Raw genomic sequence first — 19,594 nt, forward strand, 5'->3', positions numbered from 1 at the left:
GAGCCGGTGCCGCCAAAGCAAAGGTGCAGGACAGGTCAGCTGGGTGCTGTCCTGGGTGCTGATTTGTCCATCCATCACCCACCCACCTATCCATCTATCCACCCACCCATCCATCCTCCCACGCATCCTTCCATCCATCCATCCATCCATCCATCAATCCTTCCTCCCATCCATTCATCCATCCTTCCAACCATCCATCCACCCTTCCATCCACCTTTCCATCCATCCATCCATCCTTCCATCTATCCATCCATCCATCTACCTATCCATCCACGCACCCACCCACCCATCCTGTGATCTCTAGCTACGGATCTGTCATTCTGTAGTTTTCCACCTGAGCCAACTATTCAGCTTCTCCCTTGTTCACTCAGATAACCATGAACGTGCCATTCTCCCTACAGTGCCCTGAACCCCCAGCTCTCAAGAGTGGTGTCTACATGCTCATGTGGCTGGATATCAGACACAGATTAACGGGTGCCTCCCAACAGCTCTGTTTCTGAAAGGGCTGGGGACACACGGCAGAGGAAAGACATTTCAGGCCCAGGCAGGAAGGATGGAGCTGGGAGACAGGGAGCTGCCTGGCCCAGCACCACTCACAGAATCACACACCTCCCATCACTGTCTACTGGAGGACGATTATGCTGTTGCTGGTTATTGCCATGGTCCACGTGGCTTTCACGTGGACTTCTCTGTTGCAGCTGGCTCCACACGGGAACGTGGCTTTGCCGCGGGGCCAGGGACTTGGTGCACTTCCTAAACCAGCTGTTTGGCCTGGTGGCCTGGCAGGCCTGCGCGGTCTCCAGGCAGGCGAAGCAGAACTCCACATGGCACTGGGGGCACATGACATACTTGCACCTCTCTTTGTGCTCGATGAGCAGCCCACACGTGGGGCAGGCCCGGATGGAAGGGCAGCCTCGGACCTCACTGTCAGGGAGGTCCTTGGTGGCACAGGTGGCCAGGATGTGCAGGATCTGGTCCCTGCAGCCCTCGTTGCCACAGCGGACTGAGGATGTCCCAGGCCCTTTCCAGGCCTTCAGGCACTGCCAGCAGAACTCGTAATCCTTCCCCCGCGTGGAGGTGCAGATTGTGCACAACACCCGCAACGAGGTCAGGTCCTTCCTCTCCACGAGGCTTCTGCAGCCCGGGCACTGTGGGGAGCGTGGGCTTCTCAGAGCAGGCAGAGGGCAGCCCTGGCCCCCCGACAGGAAGGTAAGGGCCCGGGACAGGGGAGGAAGGGGCCGTGGGGAACAGCCGTGCAGGGAGGGCTGCAGTGCTAATGTCATCGTCCCTGGGACCCAGGGCTCAGTCCTACCCCATTAGCAGGGCAGGGCCTGTGGTTTGGGCTACAGGAGACCCGAGACCCCTCTCCCAGGCAGGGCTCACACCCACCTCCTTAAAGTCACAGTAGAGTCTCACTGCAGACAGGGCAAGCTTCTGCTCAAAGTCCCGCTGCTCAGAGGCACTCAGGATGGCAGAGCGGCGCACCTCTGGGTAGGAGCACCGGGCCCCACACTTCTTCTCCTTGATGTCAGCAGGGCAGCAAAGCTTGGAGTGGCCCTGGAAAGACAGAGGCACAAGGGCACACAGCGTGCATGGCACCAAGGGGCAGATGTGGCCACAGCCCCTCGCCTGGCTGGGTAGTGACACTGCCCCCATGTCCCCATCTTCCAAGGGCCTGTGAGGCCCTTCCCACAGCCACCTTCCTCCCCAAGGGGTCATAAGTGTGCCCTGGGCCCCACACCAGCCTCCTGGGTCCACACGCCTGGCCCAGGCTGTGCTGGGTCTCTGGGAAGTCGGGGTAGAACGTGGCCCATGGACTCAGTTCTCCATCCTGATCCACATTAGCATAATGCCCCTCCTTATGGTATCAGCCAGCCCTTGACGCACTATTTAAGCTCTACCACCCCCACACCTGGTGCTGTCCCCCATATTCAGGGCAGCCCTGGGCTGCCTGCCACTCTGAGCACAGCCCAGCAGATTTCTTTCTTTAATAAAACTTGAACAATACCCAGCATCTTGGCTCACTTTCTTTCAGATTCTGCTTGTGCTTGTACAAGAGCACATGTGAACCCCTGTCCTGGCCAGTGAGGACTTGGGTGCCTGCCCACAGGGCCACAAGATCCTCTGGCCCAAGGCTGCAGTGGGAAGACCCTGGCGGTGAGCACACAGCGGTGCCCTGGCGGGGGCTCAGAAAGTCAGGGCTCTCCCCTCCCACAGTGGGCGATGCCAGGGAAGTTGGGGTTGCTGGACTCTGCCACAGGAGCTGCCTCCCCAGCTCTGGTGCCCACAGATGGCTGCAGGCTCCTGGGGAGCATGTTTCCAGATGAGTGAGGGACTTTTTGTTCCTGATTACTAATTTCTAATTCTTTCCTTTGCTGGGTAAGGTTCTTGCCTTTTTCTCCTTAGGGTATGTCTTTGGTTCAAGGTATGGCAAGGAGGAAGGGCCTTGTAGACTAACGTGCCCTTTCATTCCGGACTATTCTGTCCTCTTCTGCTTCCACTTACATCTGTGTCCTTCTGATAGGCAAAGACAGTGAGCTGTGGGTGGCTGGCAGTGTCCAGCCTGGCCAGAAGGCTGCTGGACAGGAGACTATGCCTGGTTGGGGTGGAGTTGTGGGTACTACCGATGCCTGGAGGGTCCTCCTGTGGACACCTGAGGTCTCTCGAGGACACTCTCCTTAAACCAGAATGGAAAGTTTTTTAACTCACTCCTGGGGCAGGGGCCTGTCTGCCTGGGACCCTGCTGCTGCCTGGGCCTCCTGTGTGGTAGCCTGATGGTATCGTGGTCATTGCTGCTCCTGGCCCAGTGCTTTCTTTGGGGATCCCAGGGGCACTTTTCTCTTGTGCTGGGCTCAGAGGAGACCGCCCCATTCATCTGTGGGCCACATCAGCCCAGAGTCACCACAAAGCACTGAGTCCTTGCTCCCCAGGTTGTGGTAGGGCTGTGCTGGTCTGGAACTTGTGCTCGGTCAATGCTGGTTGCTGACCAGAGCCCTGCGTGTGCTTCCCTTGGTGAGAAGTGCACCTGTTGTCTCCATGGACGTGCCTCTGTGACCCATGGCATTGGCCATGATGATGAGACAGGAGGTGCTCAGTTTCCTGGGGTTTGGGTTTTAGGACACTCCTCTGAGTTTCAAGTCACTTCCCACAGTCTCAGGCCCTTCCTCTAGGCTCTCCCCTAGAGGAGAGTCATTGTGGCTAATGGCACCTATTTGGGGCACCAACACAGGTAGACTGAGACTACAGGGGGCAGACATGTAATTCCAGAGGCTGAGCATGCTCAGTAGAGAGGAGTTTATGCAGACTTCCATAATTTCCAGGGTCAAATATGCTCAGTAAAGTGGAATTTATCCTTTGAATGACCTTCCACCGGGGGCACTGGAGAGCACTGAATATTTTGAAGTGTTTTTTGGTGAATATATTGGAATTTAACCAATGAACTTGCTCTAAAAGAGACTAAATGAGCACATAGAGGACTAGGTCATATAACGGAACCACCCCCTTATTTGAATATTCATTAGATACTGTGAATACATATCGAGAGCAGAACTCTAAAGGTTGAATTCTGGTAGAAGATGGGGCTGCTGTTCACTCTCCCTGGGGCCAGCCTGCGCCTCTCCTGTGAAGCCTGTGTGCTTCACTTTCTGTGTTAAATTTACTTTTAGCGGGCAGCTGCTCACTCTTTTGAGCCAGCCTACACTTTGCACTAGACTTTGTGTGTATTTCTTACTTTTGTGTTGAACTTGCCGAGGCTGCCGCTCCATCTCTGGAGCTAGGCCGCATGTTCCCTATAAAGTCTGTGTCTCTTACTCTTTACGTTAAACATGCTTTCACTTTCTACTGTGACTCTGCTCTTGAATTCTTTCCTGTGGTGCAGTCAAGAACCTGGGAGAAGACAGGGTGGGTTGAGGCCAGCCATCTAGCCTCCCCAGACCCTCTCTTCCAGTGTCATTGCTGAGCCACCCAGGAGGGAAATGAAATAGTGTCCCTAGCAGCCAGGACTTTGTCAATGCAGCCACGTGCTTAGGGACCACCTTGAAACACTAGGGGACCAACCCTTCCCGTCTGATCCCAGGCCATCAAACACGCAAGTAGATTTCTTCTGCATTTTCAAGTAGCCATTCCTGGTTTCAGCAGGGTGCCACCATTTCTGGGTAACCATTCCTTGTTTTGGGGTAAGCATTCCCAGTCTTGGCACCATTTGGGGGTAACCGTTCCCTTTCACGGGTAACCATTTCTGACCTCAAGCTCGGATCTCAAACTGTGCTGCTCCACGTTGCATCAGGCTATCAGGACAGATGATGAATTCGATTAGGCTGCCTGCTCTGGAGGAACCAGCCTTTTATTTCGGTACTTCATCGTTCGGGCTATCAGCTTTTGTTCTTTTCCCATATTTTTTGTGTATGGAAACATTCTGCCTCTCGAAAACCTAGGTTGGTTGTCCCCATAGCAAATACTGTTATCGTCCGGTCGACTCCGGATTTTCGCCCATTAGGCTGCTTAATAAGATGTGTTTTGTGGGGTTGTTGGAGCAGGTCGGAAAGAAAAACTTATACATAAATTAAATTCTATCAGCACTTTTATTTGAAGAAATGGATAAAAACTTTAAGCCTTCTGGAATCAGTAAAGTTAATACTTAGAATGGTCTTAATTAGAATGAGAAGCTGCCAGTCGAGTGCCCCCAGGGTCCCCATTCTTTATAGTGACCAGCACCTTTGGGCTCTGGATGCAATTTCTCGTGTGTGCTGGGAATACCAACAACTAACCCGGGTGCCTGGTCAGCTTTTACGTCCAGAACAGAAAGAAAACACTCTTGCCTGTCTCTGCTCTCGCGCAGTGAGGAGGAGTGGGCCCGTGAGAGCGTCCGTCTCCTTCCTCTGCTCCTCCGCCGTGGGCTTCACTCCCCGTGTGTGCTGAACCTCACGTGCTTTGCAACCTTCCTCACTGTTTCTGTTATGTCTCCTTCCCAGGAAGGAGTGGGTCTGCTCAAGCTCATGCCACTGAATACTCGGAGGAAGCAATATGCACCTCCCTTGAAGGACCAAAGTGGGTCCCACCCCTCGCCAGCTTAGCTACGACGTCCCTGTTCTTTTCTCTAGGAGACTCGGCTTTTTGGCAGTAGCCCAGGAGTATCTCGTATCCCCATCAGGAGGGAGCGCAGTCCCGGAGGCGGATCCACAATGGGACCGTCAGAGGGGATCTGCAGACTTTGGACGAGGGGACCTCATGGTGACGGGTAGAATGGAGGTTGTGACAAATGCTGTTTGTTTGTTAAAGGTACCGTTTGTGTGTGAGGAATGACTCAAGGACATAAAAGCTGGCGTTGTGTGTGTTTGGAGGGCTCTGTCTGTCTGGGTTTGAGTAATTAAGTTTGTACCTTTTGGTCTTTAAATACCTGATGATCAAAAAGAAACTGTTTTTTTTCCTTCTCTCTGAGTTTCTTAAGGCAACTGGAAGCAGCGTCCATCACACCTGAAGACATCCTGCAGCCTGTACCCGTCTCTCAGAGCAATGTCTTGTCTGACACATCACTCAAAGCATCCTGTTTTGCCTAATGCGTTTCCCTCCATACACCCTGGAACTCAGTCAATCAAGGAGGCAGTTGGGACTTTACTCTCTGTCGCCCAGTTGACATCTTCCAAAATCAAAAGGTTTCCCTTTAGGTTCTGTCAGGCAAGTGTGCTTGGCAGTCTCGTAGCTGCAAGCGCCCAGTCCCACATGGGATTGGGATGACCCCACTGACTCAGCCTCTCACGTGCAGGCTGACAGTGAAGCGGAATCTTTGGAAGTCGTTCATTACCAGAACCTTTAACAAACAAACGGCGTAGAAACGAGGGCTCCTGGAGGGACTTGCCAGCTCAGAGCTCCTGTCGTTCCCCCACCAACACTGGCTCCCTTCTCCAACTGAAGGCTGTCAATCTGTAGTTACGCTGCTGTTGAAAATGAGGAAAAGTCCCAAAAGTCCCAGCCAGGGGGTGACCTACCACAGGAAGCTGGCCCCCACAGGGGGACTAACCTCGCTCTCACGAAAGTAGGGGGCTAGGCCACCCAAGGTACTCAGCTCCGGGGTCGGCTCACAAACATTTGCTACAAGGCAGGTCCGGCCCCTGCCCCCTTTCAAAAGAAAACCACTCAGAAGTGAAATGTTGGTGACAACGGAAGTCGGCTCTTACTCAGGAACACCGGTGACCTGGGGAGAGATGAGGGGCGAACCCATCTCTCCAGTAAACCTGAAGGACACCGGCAAGGCTAGAGCCATCTCACAGACTCTGGTTTACTGAGGGGGTTTTAAAGAGGGGCCAAGGGAATAAAACCTGGGCAATGAAGACCCGGAGGGAGGGGCACGTGCTCCAGAGAACTTCATGCGAGGAGCCAGGGCAAAGCCTCGCCGAGACGCCGTCTCATTTCTCTCCCCTCCTGCTGCTCCGTCCGGGTCTGCGCAGTACATGCCAGTCACCATTGCCAAGCTGTCTGGGAAACAACTTTATGTTCATGTAAATAACATCGTCCTGCCCATAACCAAGGCTCAAAATATCAAATAACCATTAGAAAAGGGGGAACTCAGAGAAACGCTTGTCAAAAAAAAAAAAGTGTCCTTTAAAATCTGTTAGGACCCATGCAGTTTTAGGTCCCAACATGGCTTCAGTCCTGCTTACTCCAGCACTGGGACATTTTTGACCCATTTTGGGGTGGCAGTGAGGGGGTGCAGGAGGGTAGCCAGGGAGAACGGGCCACCCACGGCAAGGACTTGGGCTGTCTCTCCCTAAATGTTGAAACCGACACCCACCCCCAAGCCATGACCAACTGAGATGCTCGCTGAAGGCCAGTGTCATACAGGGCGGGTAGCAGGAGATGGAAGTTATAAACTCCAGCGACGACCACCTGACCTGGTGCAGAAACAAGGACTGTCATTGCCAAGAGGGCTTCCCCCTTATTTTGTTATAAGCACGGTTGCGTGCACATACGTGCACCGAGCAAATGTCCAGTTCTCTTCCCGCTCTCAGTCCCTTATCACGTAACTAAAGCTGTGCTGCTGTGTATCAGTATCCAAGGACTGGTCACTTTTCTTCATAGTATTTTGGTTATGGGGTATCAGAAGAGCAAACATCCCTCAAGGGCTTTTCCTCCTCTTCTGGGGACGAGATTAGTGTGTTTCCAATTTTATGCAGGATATTAATCCGGTCCCGCATCAGTGCGGAGCCCCGGCTCCCCCATCACGCACAGCCCAGCACGTACCGGTTATCTCAGCTTCGCGCTGGACAAACTTGCGCCAGTGCTCGTGATCACAGCTGCCCTTGGAGACGTTTGTGAAGGTTCTGATGTCCCTGGGCTGCATTCCGACCTTCCCACCAGAGTGCTGCAAGGCAGCAGCCCCGGGCAGGGCAGTCTTCACTTCGGTCAGTGTGTCCATCCGACTCTAGCCACCTGCCCCTGTTCCCCAAGGGTGGGTCACACCCACTAGGGAGTGCCGCCCCTGCCCTACAAAGCCACAGCCGTAGCTTTCTGCTGGCAGCAACCCCCAGTCTACTCCCTCTTCCTCCTGCAAAAAGGACCAAACCCAGGCCTAGAGGGTGCCTCCTCCATGGACGGGGGCCGGTCCTCAGGCTGGGGTCCTACAAAGGGGCCTGGCTTTGCCACGGCCCACACCAACGGTTCTGAGAAAGGGTTTCCAAGGTGGTGCCCTTGCATCCTGGGCACCCAGACAATGCTCTCAATCACCTTCCCACTTATAAATCGAGTCAAGGTCGGGGTGAAGTTCGACCCTGATAATTGAGCCAGGTGCTTGGAGGGCTCCTGGCATGGGCGAGGGGTCCAGCTGGAGCCTGGGCTGGCTTGGATTCCTCCTCCAAGCAGGAGCCAGCATCGGGTCCAGGCTTGCCCCATCTTCTCTTCCATGTCTACCTTTTAGTTGATTAGTTTGGGGCTGGAAAAGTGGCATCTTTCCTTTCCCTCCCACATTATTCATAGCAGTCTCTTATCATCCTGTGTGTTTCTGTGGTGTCATTTGTAATGTCTCCTTTCTCATTTCTGATTTATTTCTTTGTGTCTTCTCTCCTTTTTCTTTCGTAGTCTAGCTAAAGGTTTATTTTTTTTTATTTTATTTTTTTTTACATTTAACTGAGAATTTATTTAATCATTTTTGTTATGAAAGTGTAAGTCTTCAAAAATACTGGCTTGGTGATATTTTTTGGCAGACTTATAGCCACCTATAGCACATACTGAAATTCTTTGCAAAAGAAAATCATTTCAGTTTTTCTAACTTTATTATAAAGTTCTGACTGTTCATATAAGAAGCAGTTATTATCTTATGAGGGACCAATGATTATAAAAAAGAATTATGTTTCTCTTCATGAATAGAAAAATTCATGAAGTACTTTTATGAAGAACATTTTTTAAATCTCTGGCGGTTTTTTTTATCCGTATTTCCAGGACCTTTGGCTGAAACTAAAAATCCATTAGCTTTCCTGAAACATCTCACTGAGCACTGCAACTTCTGTAGAAACAGGCTCCCCCAAGGATCCCTGTTATCCTCGCTCACACCTACATCACAGTATCATATAACTCACGAGTTGGGCCCAGTGAATCATGGCCAAATAACCGCAGACAAAGTCAAATGAAGCCTGACAGTATTCTGCCATTGACTAAAGAGGATAAGGACGTCTTGGTTGTATTTTCCCAACTTCAGCCCCAAATTACAATAATCTATAACTCAGAACAATATCCACTCCAAAGACTGTAATTCCAATTCTAAGGTATCTTGTAGAACACTATTGTATGTGGATAAAATACAGTGGGTGTATCTACCTCATGAAAACTGGAAAGGAAAGTAAAATGGTGAAATGATAAAAGTTCAATATATAGCAAAGAATATTCTCTCTCCTTCTGAATATGAATCTTCTGAAACAGGAAGTTAGATAGAGACAGGAGTGGGAGGAGGAAACCTGGTTACTTGCGAGTGGGAAAACTGGAAGTAGGCATGCACATGAGCAAAAGTGGCCACAGGAGACAAAGACAATTCCAGACAGGGAGCTCCGCCACCACGTTGGGCACCATCCGGTTGGACCAATGAGCTCCCACCAGCTAGGGCACCAATCAACTGAGACTACACTCAGGGCTCAACCAATGACCAAATGACACGAATCCAGCTAACCGATTAAACCCCTGGAATGTACCTGTCGGGGGTCTTGAGCCACTCTCTTGCTGGAGCTGGCTCCATCCTCTCTGGAGTGTATCCTCACTTTGCTAAATAAAACTGTTCTTTGCTTTTCACCTCTGGCGTGTCTTGTCCAATTCTTTGTTTGAGATACCAAGAACCTGGATTTAGGCTGTGGAACCCCTCAATTTCCCTTAACACTTCTAGGTCACTTATTCACATTTGTGCCACATCTGGGGATTCCTCCAGCACATCAGACGATCCTACAGTTCATCTCCCCTACTGGTCCCCACTTGCCATTCTTACTGAGAAAGAACTCAGTAGAATAGGTGAGTCATAAATGAGATACCAAATGAAAAGTAAATTAACAATTCACTTCCAGAAGAAAAAACACAGACATTGATATACTAGAATTATGAATTCTATAAATAAACTATTTGTCCAAGAACCACAGAGTAAACTTAATAAACTACATTAGTTTCCTATGACTTCTGTAAAAAATTACCACAAATTTAGTGGCTTAAAACAACAGAAATTTATTCTCTCACAATTTAGAGGCCAGATGTCCAAAGTCAGTTTCACTATGATGAGATTGAAGTGGTTGGCCCGGTCACACTCCCTCCAGAGGTAAAGGGGAAAATCCATTCCTTGCTATTACAGCTTCTGTTGGCTACAGCATTCTTGGACTTACAGCCACATCACTCAATTGTCTGACTCCTTGGTCATATGGCTTCCTCCTATTATTTCTGTATTCAAATCTCCCTCTGTCTCTCTCTTACAAGGACACATGTGATGGCATTTTAGGGCCCACCCAGATAACCCAGGATAATCTCCTCATCTCAAAATCCTTAAATCAACATCTGCAAAAACACTTTTTTCACAATTACAGGTTCCAAGAATGAGGATGCAGATACCTTGGGGATGTGGGGGCAGCATTTTTAGCCTATCATGCAGACCAAGACCACAGTTCGAGAAATTAAAAGTAAAGGGCCGGCCTGTGGCTCACTTGGGAGAGTGTGGTGCTGATAACACCAAGGCCACGGGCTCGGATCCCCATATAGGGATGGCCAGTTAGCTCAATTAGGAGAGCATGGTGCTGACCCTCTCTCTTATAAGGACACATGTGATGGCATTTTAGGGCCCACCCAGATAACCCAGGATAATCTCCTCATCTCAAAGTCCTTAAATCAACATCTGCAAAAACACTTTTTTCACAATTACAGGTTCCAAGAATGAGGATGCAGATACCTTGGGGATGTGGGGGCAGCATTTTTAGCCTATCATGCAGACCAAGACCACAGTTCGAGAAATTAAAAGTAAAGGGCCGGCCTGTGGCTCACTTGGGAGAGTGTGGTGCTGATAACACCAAGGCCACGGGCTCGGATCCCCATATAGGGATGGCCACTTAGCTCAATTAGGAGAGCATGGTGCTGACAACACCAAGTCAAGGCTTAAAATCCTCTTACTGGTTCTTTAAAGGAAAAAAAAAAAAGAATTTAAAAATAAACAAAAAAAGTTAGCTCAATTAGGAGAGCATGGTGCTGACAACACCAAGTCAAGGGTTAAAAATCCTCTTACTGGTTCTTTAAAGGAAAAAAAAAAAAGAATTTAAAAATAAACAAAAAAAATGGTGAAAAGAAACCTGAGTTTCCCAAAAGCCTCACACAAGGCTTTTTTCATAACATGGCTATGTAACATCAGCTGTTTAGAGAGTTGTGCTCAGGGACTCAGGCACAATGATGTTTATGGTTTAATGGATTATCTGCCTTCAAGGCAATCCTCGACCAATTAAAAAGCTGATTCTCCTACTGTTTATCTAATAATAACGTTATTTATAGTGGAAGGGAGTAATGTTTTTACCTGACACTGAAGAGGGACAGAACATGTTCTCTGATTATCCTATAAGACTTTTTATAAAAGTATTTCAGCTCAAAAGGTGCCTGGAGACTAAGGCTGTTTTTGTTTTTCTCTAATCATTCACAGGATATTATCACTGACTGAGATAGTCACAAATAGGAAGGCAAAGTTCATTTCAAACAGTAAGGTGAGGTTCTGGGGAAAAAATCTGGCCAGATTTGAGTTCCTTGCACTTAGCTTTCAGCTGCTAACGTATGTAAATGAGCCCATCCAGGGGCCCAGCTGTTGTATGTTGAAATGTGCTGATGAAACTGAATTGGGATTCTAGGGAACACAAATCAAATTGTAAGCAAAATTACTGAAATACACCAGCCCTCCTTTGAAGCATTATGCGCCAACCCAAGAGAAATGACTAATGGGTAATAATACATAGTCCTGACAGGAATCATAAGCTAGGAAGGAAGTTGCATGTAAAATAATAATAAAGAATATTAAATTGCCACCAGGCCCTGCGGAGACAAATGAAATCAGACCAGATTCTCACCATCAGTCACTTATTCACTCCCTTTGAAAATGTCCCAGGAATCTGCAAACAAAGAATGCTTTCGCTCATATTCCCTTTCTACTAGAAAAGAATACTTTCTCAGATCTGGAAAAGGCAGATAAAGGATGCCCGACTGAAAAGGAGGCCATGAGAGGCACCATCCTATCCGGATCATCGCTCTCCCGTGGGAGGTGAGAAACCAGGCTGCCTATACTAGTTACTTGTAGAGAAAACTACCACATGCACTTACCCTGAGATACCAGTAATTTGATGGCTTTTCATTTCTCTTATAATGTTACTCCTTTTATATACATAATATATACACAAAATATAAAATAATTTTTAATTGTCCATGAACTTATTTAATATTGTATTTACTCCTAAGTGATTTCTTTTCATTACAGGGTGGTACCTCAGCACTTCAATTTAGAGACTCTCTGGAAGTTTAAATCCAAAGTTTAGTCATTTGTCACTAATAAGAAGTGAGCCCCAGCTCCCTAATTCTGCCTCTTTGATCATCAAGATCTAAGCCTTGATGGCCTCTGCAAAACCCAGCCTCAACCCCCTGGCATGTGCACCTCCCAGCCTCAGCCCACACACAGACCTGCAAATGCCAGATGGCAAAACACCAGGGCAGAGGACAGCAGCCCCTAATCTCAGATGGCAGCTTATTTGGGTATTTTTCCTGTCCCCCTGTTTCTTCCTCTTAGACTTTATTGACCTAAGGCAGCAGTCCTCAACCCTAGCTACACTTTAGAAATATTTGGAAAACATCTGTAAACACACTTGAAGTTCAGAACTCATTGTCAAGCACTTGGGTTTAATTGGTCTGAAATGGGGCCCAAGTATCAGTATTTCTTTTAATCCCCAAGTGACTCTATTGTGTACACAGATCTGAGAACCATTGTTCTACCAGCTAGCTTTTGTTACTTTTTACCTCCCATGACTTCCCAGACTTATTTTCACATTCGCCTATGCAGGCCCACCCAATTTCATCTATCCAGGGTCTGTTCACCTTTATTTTGCTGCCTGAAGCTATAGTACTGTCTTGTTCTTCTATAGATTTGACGCACTGCTTGGAAAGACTCTGTTCAACTCTTCTCCGGGTCTTGGCTCCCTTTACCAGCCCCAACACGACACCAACCAAGATGACAAAACACCTTCCCAAGAGTCTGTCTACCCACCTGCCATTCCTCTCCTTCACTTTAGCCCATCTCAAATTGGACAAGCCATATAACCCATCCTCTGGCAACTCAGTGACATTCAACACCTTGGTCCACATCTGGGCCAAACCTTTTTCCATGGCTATTCCCTTGCCACCTGCACATTCTCCTTTCTATCACCGGGCTTCATAACTTCAGAACTGTCACCTCTTAGGGCCTATGTTAATCTATGTTGTGGGGGTGCTGTTCTGTATATTAATAGGATACTAGCAGCATTCCTGGTCTCTGCTCACTAGAAGTCAGTAGCACCCTTCCTCTAAGTGACGCAACCAGAAATGTCTCTAGACATTGCAAATATTCCCTTGGAAGCAGGAAGAATTGCCCAACTCCAACCCCTGGAGAACCACTGCTCTATCTGTATGTCTAATCTCCCAAAATACTTCAGTGGGGTTGGTTCTTCTGTCATCTAGTATGTGTGTGTATGTGTTTATATATTATGTGTGTGTGTGTGTATTTCCCGTTTTAAATTTTTACCCAAGTTTACAATCTATTACTCTGAAACATCTTCTTCCCCCTGAGTTGGCAACCTTCAACTTTGAGTCAGTTTCCCAAAGGATGCCAACCCCCAAACAGCTGAGACAGATTCTCACATATGCAGGCCATCCTTAACCCTCCCACTGCAGATGAATCTTGAAAGGATTTTGTGAAATGTATCCCAGTGTATAGTTTCAATCAATGTGGAATCTATTTATGTATTCTGAAACCTTAAAATCAAGACTGTGATTTCTCCACTACATACCTTTGTTCCATAAAGACTGGCCTTATGCTCTAAATCCTGTAAATTAATTTATATAATAATGAGAGTGTTAATAGAGAGAACATAGACCCAGACCTTCCATAACAGTAGAAATGCTAACTTGGGGCCAGCCAGGTGGCGCACTGGAGAAGTGCACCGCTTGGGAGTGCAGCAGTGCTCCCGCCGAGGGTTCGGATCCCATGTGGAGACGGTTCCCGCTCACTGGCTGAGCGCGGTCAGTGCTCCCGCCGAGGGTTCGGATCCCATGTGGAGACAGTTCCCGCTCACTGGCTGAGCGCGGTGCGGGAGCAACACCAAGGGTTGCGATCCCGTTGCCGGTCCCCGGTATGGGCGCAACACCGAGGGTTGTGATCCCGTTACCGGTCAGTAAAAAAGACAAAAAGGAAAAATTAAAAAAAAAAAAAAGAAATGCTAACTTGGTTCCTGACTCTAAATACTCATTCATATTCTCCTGTTAAAAAAAAAAAAAGAAATGCTAACTTGGTTCCTGACTCTAAATACTCATTCATATTCTCCTGAACAATTATTTATTCCTTCCTCTGATTTGTGGAATGGGAATTATAATGTTCTTGCAAAGCCTTTTGAAATTCTAAATTGGGTGGAATTTCACTTCAATTCAATTTGAGCACCAACTCTTAATTATTTGAGCTAATGGAGAAGTACGAAGCACCAAAAATAAAAAAATCCACATAACTCAGATTTAAGCACATACTGACACAGACACATACTCTCAAATTTTCAGAAATCAAAAGATTACCAAAAGTAGTAAACTGGTTTTATTGTGTGATTTATAACTCTTCCAAATGAAGAACTGCTGATATGTTTGAGCAGTATGTTACAAGCACAGCACAAGAGGAGTGACTTCCCATAGTTCCTCATTATAATCGGAGATGATTTCAACATCAATTTTTTTTACTAGGTTTCTACAAAAATTTTTATTCTCTTTATAATTTTCTACATTTTCCATGTTATCTTCATTAAGCTCATATTTTATTATGGTGAAATATACATAACATGAAATTTACCATTTTTACTATTAAGTATACAGTTCTGTGGCATTATGTACATTCACAATGTCATACAGCCATCACCACCATACAGTACCAGAACTTTTTCATCTTCCTCAAATCAGCATTTCTAAACAGATAGCCCCTCTCTTTTGTTAACTTATAATCTGCTGAATATCTTTTTAAGTAGATTGCCTATAGCTCCTATTGAAATATGTGTAACGTCTTCAAAAAATAATTATTTTGAAAGACATCATTTATATACATTTATTAATTTGACTTTCTCATATAAAAAGAGCATTTTTATACATACGTACTTTTATTTAGTAATGAAAAGGGAAATATCAGCCAACATCCATTAAAGCATAAGCAAATTAACAGACATTTTTTTGAAAGAAGATATACAGGTGGCAAATAAACATGTAAAAAACTCACCATCAAGAACAGAATAGAGAGCACAGAAACAAATACATGAATTGACAGCCAACTGATTTTCAACGAAGCTGCCAAGATCACACAATGGGGAAAGAACAGTCTCTTCAATAAATGGTATAGAGAAAACTGGATATCCACATGCAGAAGAATGAAATTAGGCCCTTATCTCACACCATATGCAAAAATCAACTCAAATTGGATTAAAGACTTAAACGTAAGACCTGAAACTGTAAAACCACAAGAAGAAACGATAGGATAAAAGTTCCATGACATTGATGTGAGCAATGATTTTTTGGATATGACCCCAAAAGCACAGGCAACAAGAGCAAAAATAGACAAACAGGATTACATTACGCTCAAAACCTTCTGCACAGCCAAGAAAACAATCAACACAGAGAAGAAGCAACCTATGGAATGAGGGAAAATATCAGCAAGCTATACATCTGATAAAGGATTAATATTCCAAATGTATAAGGAACTCACATCACACAATAGCAGAAAACAAATAACACAATTTAAAAATGGGCAAAGGACCTGAATAGACATTTCTCAAATGAAGACGTACAAATGGTCAACAGGTGTATGGAAAAATGCTCAACATCATTAATCATCAGGGAATGCAAATTAAAACCACAATGAGATATTATCTCACACCTGTTAGAATGGTTATTATCAAAAAGTTGAAAGATAAATGTTGGAAAGGATATGGAGAAAAAGGGAATCCTTGTACATTGTTGGTGGGAATGTAAATTAGCACAGCCAATATGGAAAACAGTATGGAAGTTCCTCAAAAAATTAAAAATAGAACTACCATATGATCCAGCAATCCTACTACTGGGTATATATCCAAAATAAATGAAATGAGTATGTCAGAGAGAATCTGCACTCACATGTTCATTATAGCATTATTCACAATAGCCAAGATATGGAATCAAACTAAGTGTCCATCAATGGATGAATGTATCTTTTTAAATGTGGTGTATATATACACAGCAAAATACTATTCAGCCATAAAAAGAAGGGAATCCTGTCATTTGTAACAACACGGATGAACCTGGAGAACATTATGTTAGGTGAAATAAGCCAGGCACAGAAAGACAAATGCTGCACAATCTCACTTACATGTGGAATCTAAAAGAGTCAAACTAATAGAAGTAGAGAGTAGAATGATGGTATATTAGTTCATTTCCATTGCTTATAACAAAATACCTGGAACTGGGTAATTTGTAAGAAAATGAAATTTATTGCTTACAGTTTTGAAGGCTGGGAAGTCCAAATCAAGGGAACATATCCCTTGAAGGCCTTGCTCAGCAACACAGGGTATCACATTGCAAGATGGCAGAAGCAGAGAGAGAGAGAGAGACTCTCACGTGCTCTTCTTTTAAAGCCCTCAGAACCATGCCCATGACCACCATTATTAATCCATTCATTAGGGCATGGTCCTCAGAATCTAATGACCTCTTCAAGGTCCCACCTTTCAATTGCCATAATAGGATTTCCCACCCTCTACACTATCACAATGGGAATCAAGATTCTAATACATAAAACTGGGAGGACACAATTCAATCCATATCAAATGGTTAACAGGGGTTGGGGTGGATGGGGTGGGGGGTTGGGGAGATATTGGTCAAAAGTTACAAAATTTCAGTCAGAAGGAATAAATTCAAGACATCTATCAAACAACATGGTGACTATAATAACAATTTATTGTATTCTTGAAAAATGCTGAGAGTAGATTTTAAGTGTTCTCTGCACAAAAATAACTATGTGAGGTAATGCATATGTGAATTAGCTCAATTTAACCATTCCATGATGCATATATATCTAAACATCATGTTGTGCATACTACATACAATTTTTTTGTCAATTTAAAAAATAAAATAAAATGTTAAAAAATAAAAAGAGCATTTTTGTCTTTTTATAGTTATGCTGCATACATTCCCACTTCTCAATGCCTGACTAACCCTATTCTTTCTCTATTTCCCTTTCAACAGGCAAGGGGAACTTAACATAAGCTTCTGGTTGTCTTGAACAGTTCACAGATATAGCGCAAGATTGCTGACTAGACTAGTAGGCTTTTGTAACTATAAAACTGAAAAGTTATTTTAACAAATATATCCCATTTTGTTTAAAAAGATATTACGTACATTGGTTAAAGGATATTAAGACAAAAGCATACTTATCCCTTTTTTTAAAGCTTTCAGCATTTTGACTAAACCATTTTTGGTTTAACAGATGCAAAACATTAGCTACTAAAGAAGAAGTTTCATAAAGCTTCATTAGTAAAGTTTATTTTGGCTTCCAATAGTCCTAGCTTTAATAAAGTCTTTTTTAACTGTCCATAGCTCATAAGAACTACAGAAACTTCTTCAGAATATATCTACAATAATAAGCTACAAAAATAAAAATCCTTTAAATTTCAAAATTCATAAGCAAATATTTATCTATCACAAAATGCCAAATTTTGAATTTGGAGGAAACATTTCTACATTGCTCTTTGTGCTAGAACTTCAGACATTCTCACTTTCTGAGAGATAAGGACTAAAATGAATGCTGGTGACTGTCACTACCCATGTCTCCAAGATCAATTTCCTTCACAGAATCCCTAACAAAAAACCCACATAGAACTCTGGGCCCTAATTTTAAAACTTCCCTATAAGGTAATGTCAATGTCACAATTAAAGGAGTGAAATTTTCCTAGTTCCTCACTAAAGCATCTGGCAATTTTAACTTCAACCTTTTATTTAAAAGAAGGTGGTTCCCTCTGTCTGCTCTTTCTTGGCTAGTGATCATTCCTGGTTAGTTTCCTATGGCAAAATGAAAGTTAATATATTAGTCAGCTCAGGCTGCCACAAGAAAATACCATAGACTAGGTGGCTTAAACAACAGGAATTTTTCTCACAGTTCTGGAGGCTGGGAAGTCCAAGATCTTGGTGTCGGCAAGGTAGATTTCATTCTGAGACCCTTCTGTTGTTCCCAGGAGGCTGGGAAGTCCAAGATCTTGGTGTCGGCAAGGTAGATTTCATTCTGAGACCTCGTCTCTCGGCTGGTAGGTGTCCACCATCTGTCCATGTGCTCATGCGACCTCTTCTTTGTGAGTGCAAGAGCGAGCTCTGGTCTTTCTTCCTCTTTATATAGTGAGATTAATCCTATTGAATCAAGACTCCACCTATATGACCCCATTTAATCTTAATTACTTCCATAAAATCCCTACCTCCAAATACACTTACAGTGGGGGTTAGTGCTTCAATATATGAATTTGGGGGGGGATACAAACATTCATCCCATAGCCATTGTGTTATCCTTTTAACTGGGAAGTCACTGATAGATTTATCAACATAAATTCAGGTCCAAAAAGTAAAATGGGGTTAAAGACAAATATCGAAGGACTGAAGCCCAAAAAAGCCCTTTTTATCTGTTAGATTCAGAAACTAAAAGTATTGATTTGCCTTACTTATCCCCAAATTAATTCAAACCTAGAATTAAACTACATAACATGAAATCTTTTCAAGAGTTCTTCTAAGACACTGGGAGAATGAGACTACACAGAGAAAAAAGACAACAACAATATAATGAATTTCCACTTTTTTTTTGTTTGGTTTGGTTTGGTTTGTCTTTCTCATGTTTTAAAGGTAACACTCCCAGAGCTAGTGGGCAAAACTCTGACCAATAGCTCTGTTTCTGACTTTAGCTCATGGAGAGAACTTATACTTTGAACACATGTGGTTCTGACCAGCATATTCACTATTTTAAGGTCAGAGCATCATTACACAGGTCATTTATTTTCTAAAATCCCTCACAACTATCATTTTAAAAACCCACAACTCTCACCAGCAGAACATTTGAAACTGTATACACCAGCATTTCAGGGAGGTCAAATTTCTTTCCTCCAACTCTTAGAGGCACCTCTTGAAACTTTGCAGTTAAGATATTCAAAACTTTGTACAAAATAATAGCCCCAGAGGAAAACCTATAATACAGCTGTCAGTGAACTTGACTTCCATCATAAAATGGAGACATTGTCAAGCATTTTCTCCTTTACACAGAAATTCACATGGGGCTTTGGAGCAGCTGCCATGTAAAAAAATACTACTCAGAAAAAAATACCCAAATCCATTAGGTCTCATTCTAATTTCTGTGACTTTCAAGTCAAATGGAAGGACATTTATCTTTATTTATTTATTTGTTTGTTTATGAAACCATAGGTATAATTTCTCAAATATATATGTATATATAAGAAGGAATATTAATTTTTGGTAGTATTCTTTTTAAAAAGTAAACATTGGCAAAGTTTAAGCTATTTCTTTTTCTCGCTGATAAATAAAAAAGAATGAATTAACATAAGCATTCATTCATTTATTCAACAAACTTTTATTGATGTTCTATTATGTGCTATGCACTATGTTGAGCCCTGGAGCAAAATAAAGAAATAAATGCTTTTTCCCATTCTATAAATTGGCAAATAGATGTCAAAGATGAGTGAATGCTATGGGTTAAATATGCCCCCCACACATTTCATATACTGGAAACTTAATCCCCACTGTGATAGTGTTAAGAGGGTGGGAAATCCTATTATGGTAATTGAAAGGTGAGGCCTTTAAGAGGTGATTAGATTGT

At 44.4% G+C, this 19,594-nt stretch overlaps 1 protein-coding gene across 1 annotated transcript; it reads right to left on the reverse strand.

Annotated features, from left to right (window-relative positions):
- Positions 1 to 467: 467 nt before the first annotated feature.
- On the reverse strand, positions 468 to 7,411 carry LOC103581982. The gene is made up of 5 exons (XM_008563674.1): positions 7,237 to 7,411; positions 6,802 to 6,887; positions 5,756 to 5,806; positions 1,390 to 1,557; positions 468 to 1,148 (listed from the first exon to the last, which is right to left on the reverse strand). The coding sequence occupies exons 1-5, from the start codon at positions 7,409 to 7,411 to the stop codon at positions 594 to 596; spliced, it is 1,035 nt and encodes a 344-aa protein (XP_008561896.1). The 3' UTR covers positions 468 to 593.
- Between the last annotated feature and the right edge of the window lie 12,183 nt (positions 7,412 to 19,594).

Source organism: Galeopterus variegatus, unplaced genomic scaffold (assembly GCF_000696425.1).
Source record: "Galeopterus variegatus unplaced genomic scaffold, G_variegatus-3.0.2 Scaffold14502, whole genome shotgun sequence".
Classification (NCBI taxonomy): Eukaryota; Metazoa; Chordata; class Mammalia; order Dermoptera; family Cynocephalidae; genus Galeopterus; species Galeopterus variegatus.

Coding starts and splice junctions, on each gene's coding strand:
- LOC103581982 (XM_008563674.1), bottom strand. CDS start 7,411: ATGGACACACTGACCGAAGTGAAGACTGCCCTGCCCGGGGCTGCTGCC. Junction 6,888..7,236: donor GCGCGAAGCTGAGATAACCG/GTACGTGCTGGG, acceptor TTTCTGCACCAG/GTCAGGTGGTCGTCGCTGGA. Junction 5,807..6,801: donor TTCAGCGAGCATCTCAGTTG/GTCATGGCTTGG, acceptor TGTTTGTTAAAG/GTTCTGGTAATGAACGACTT.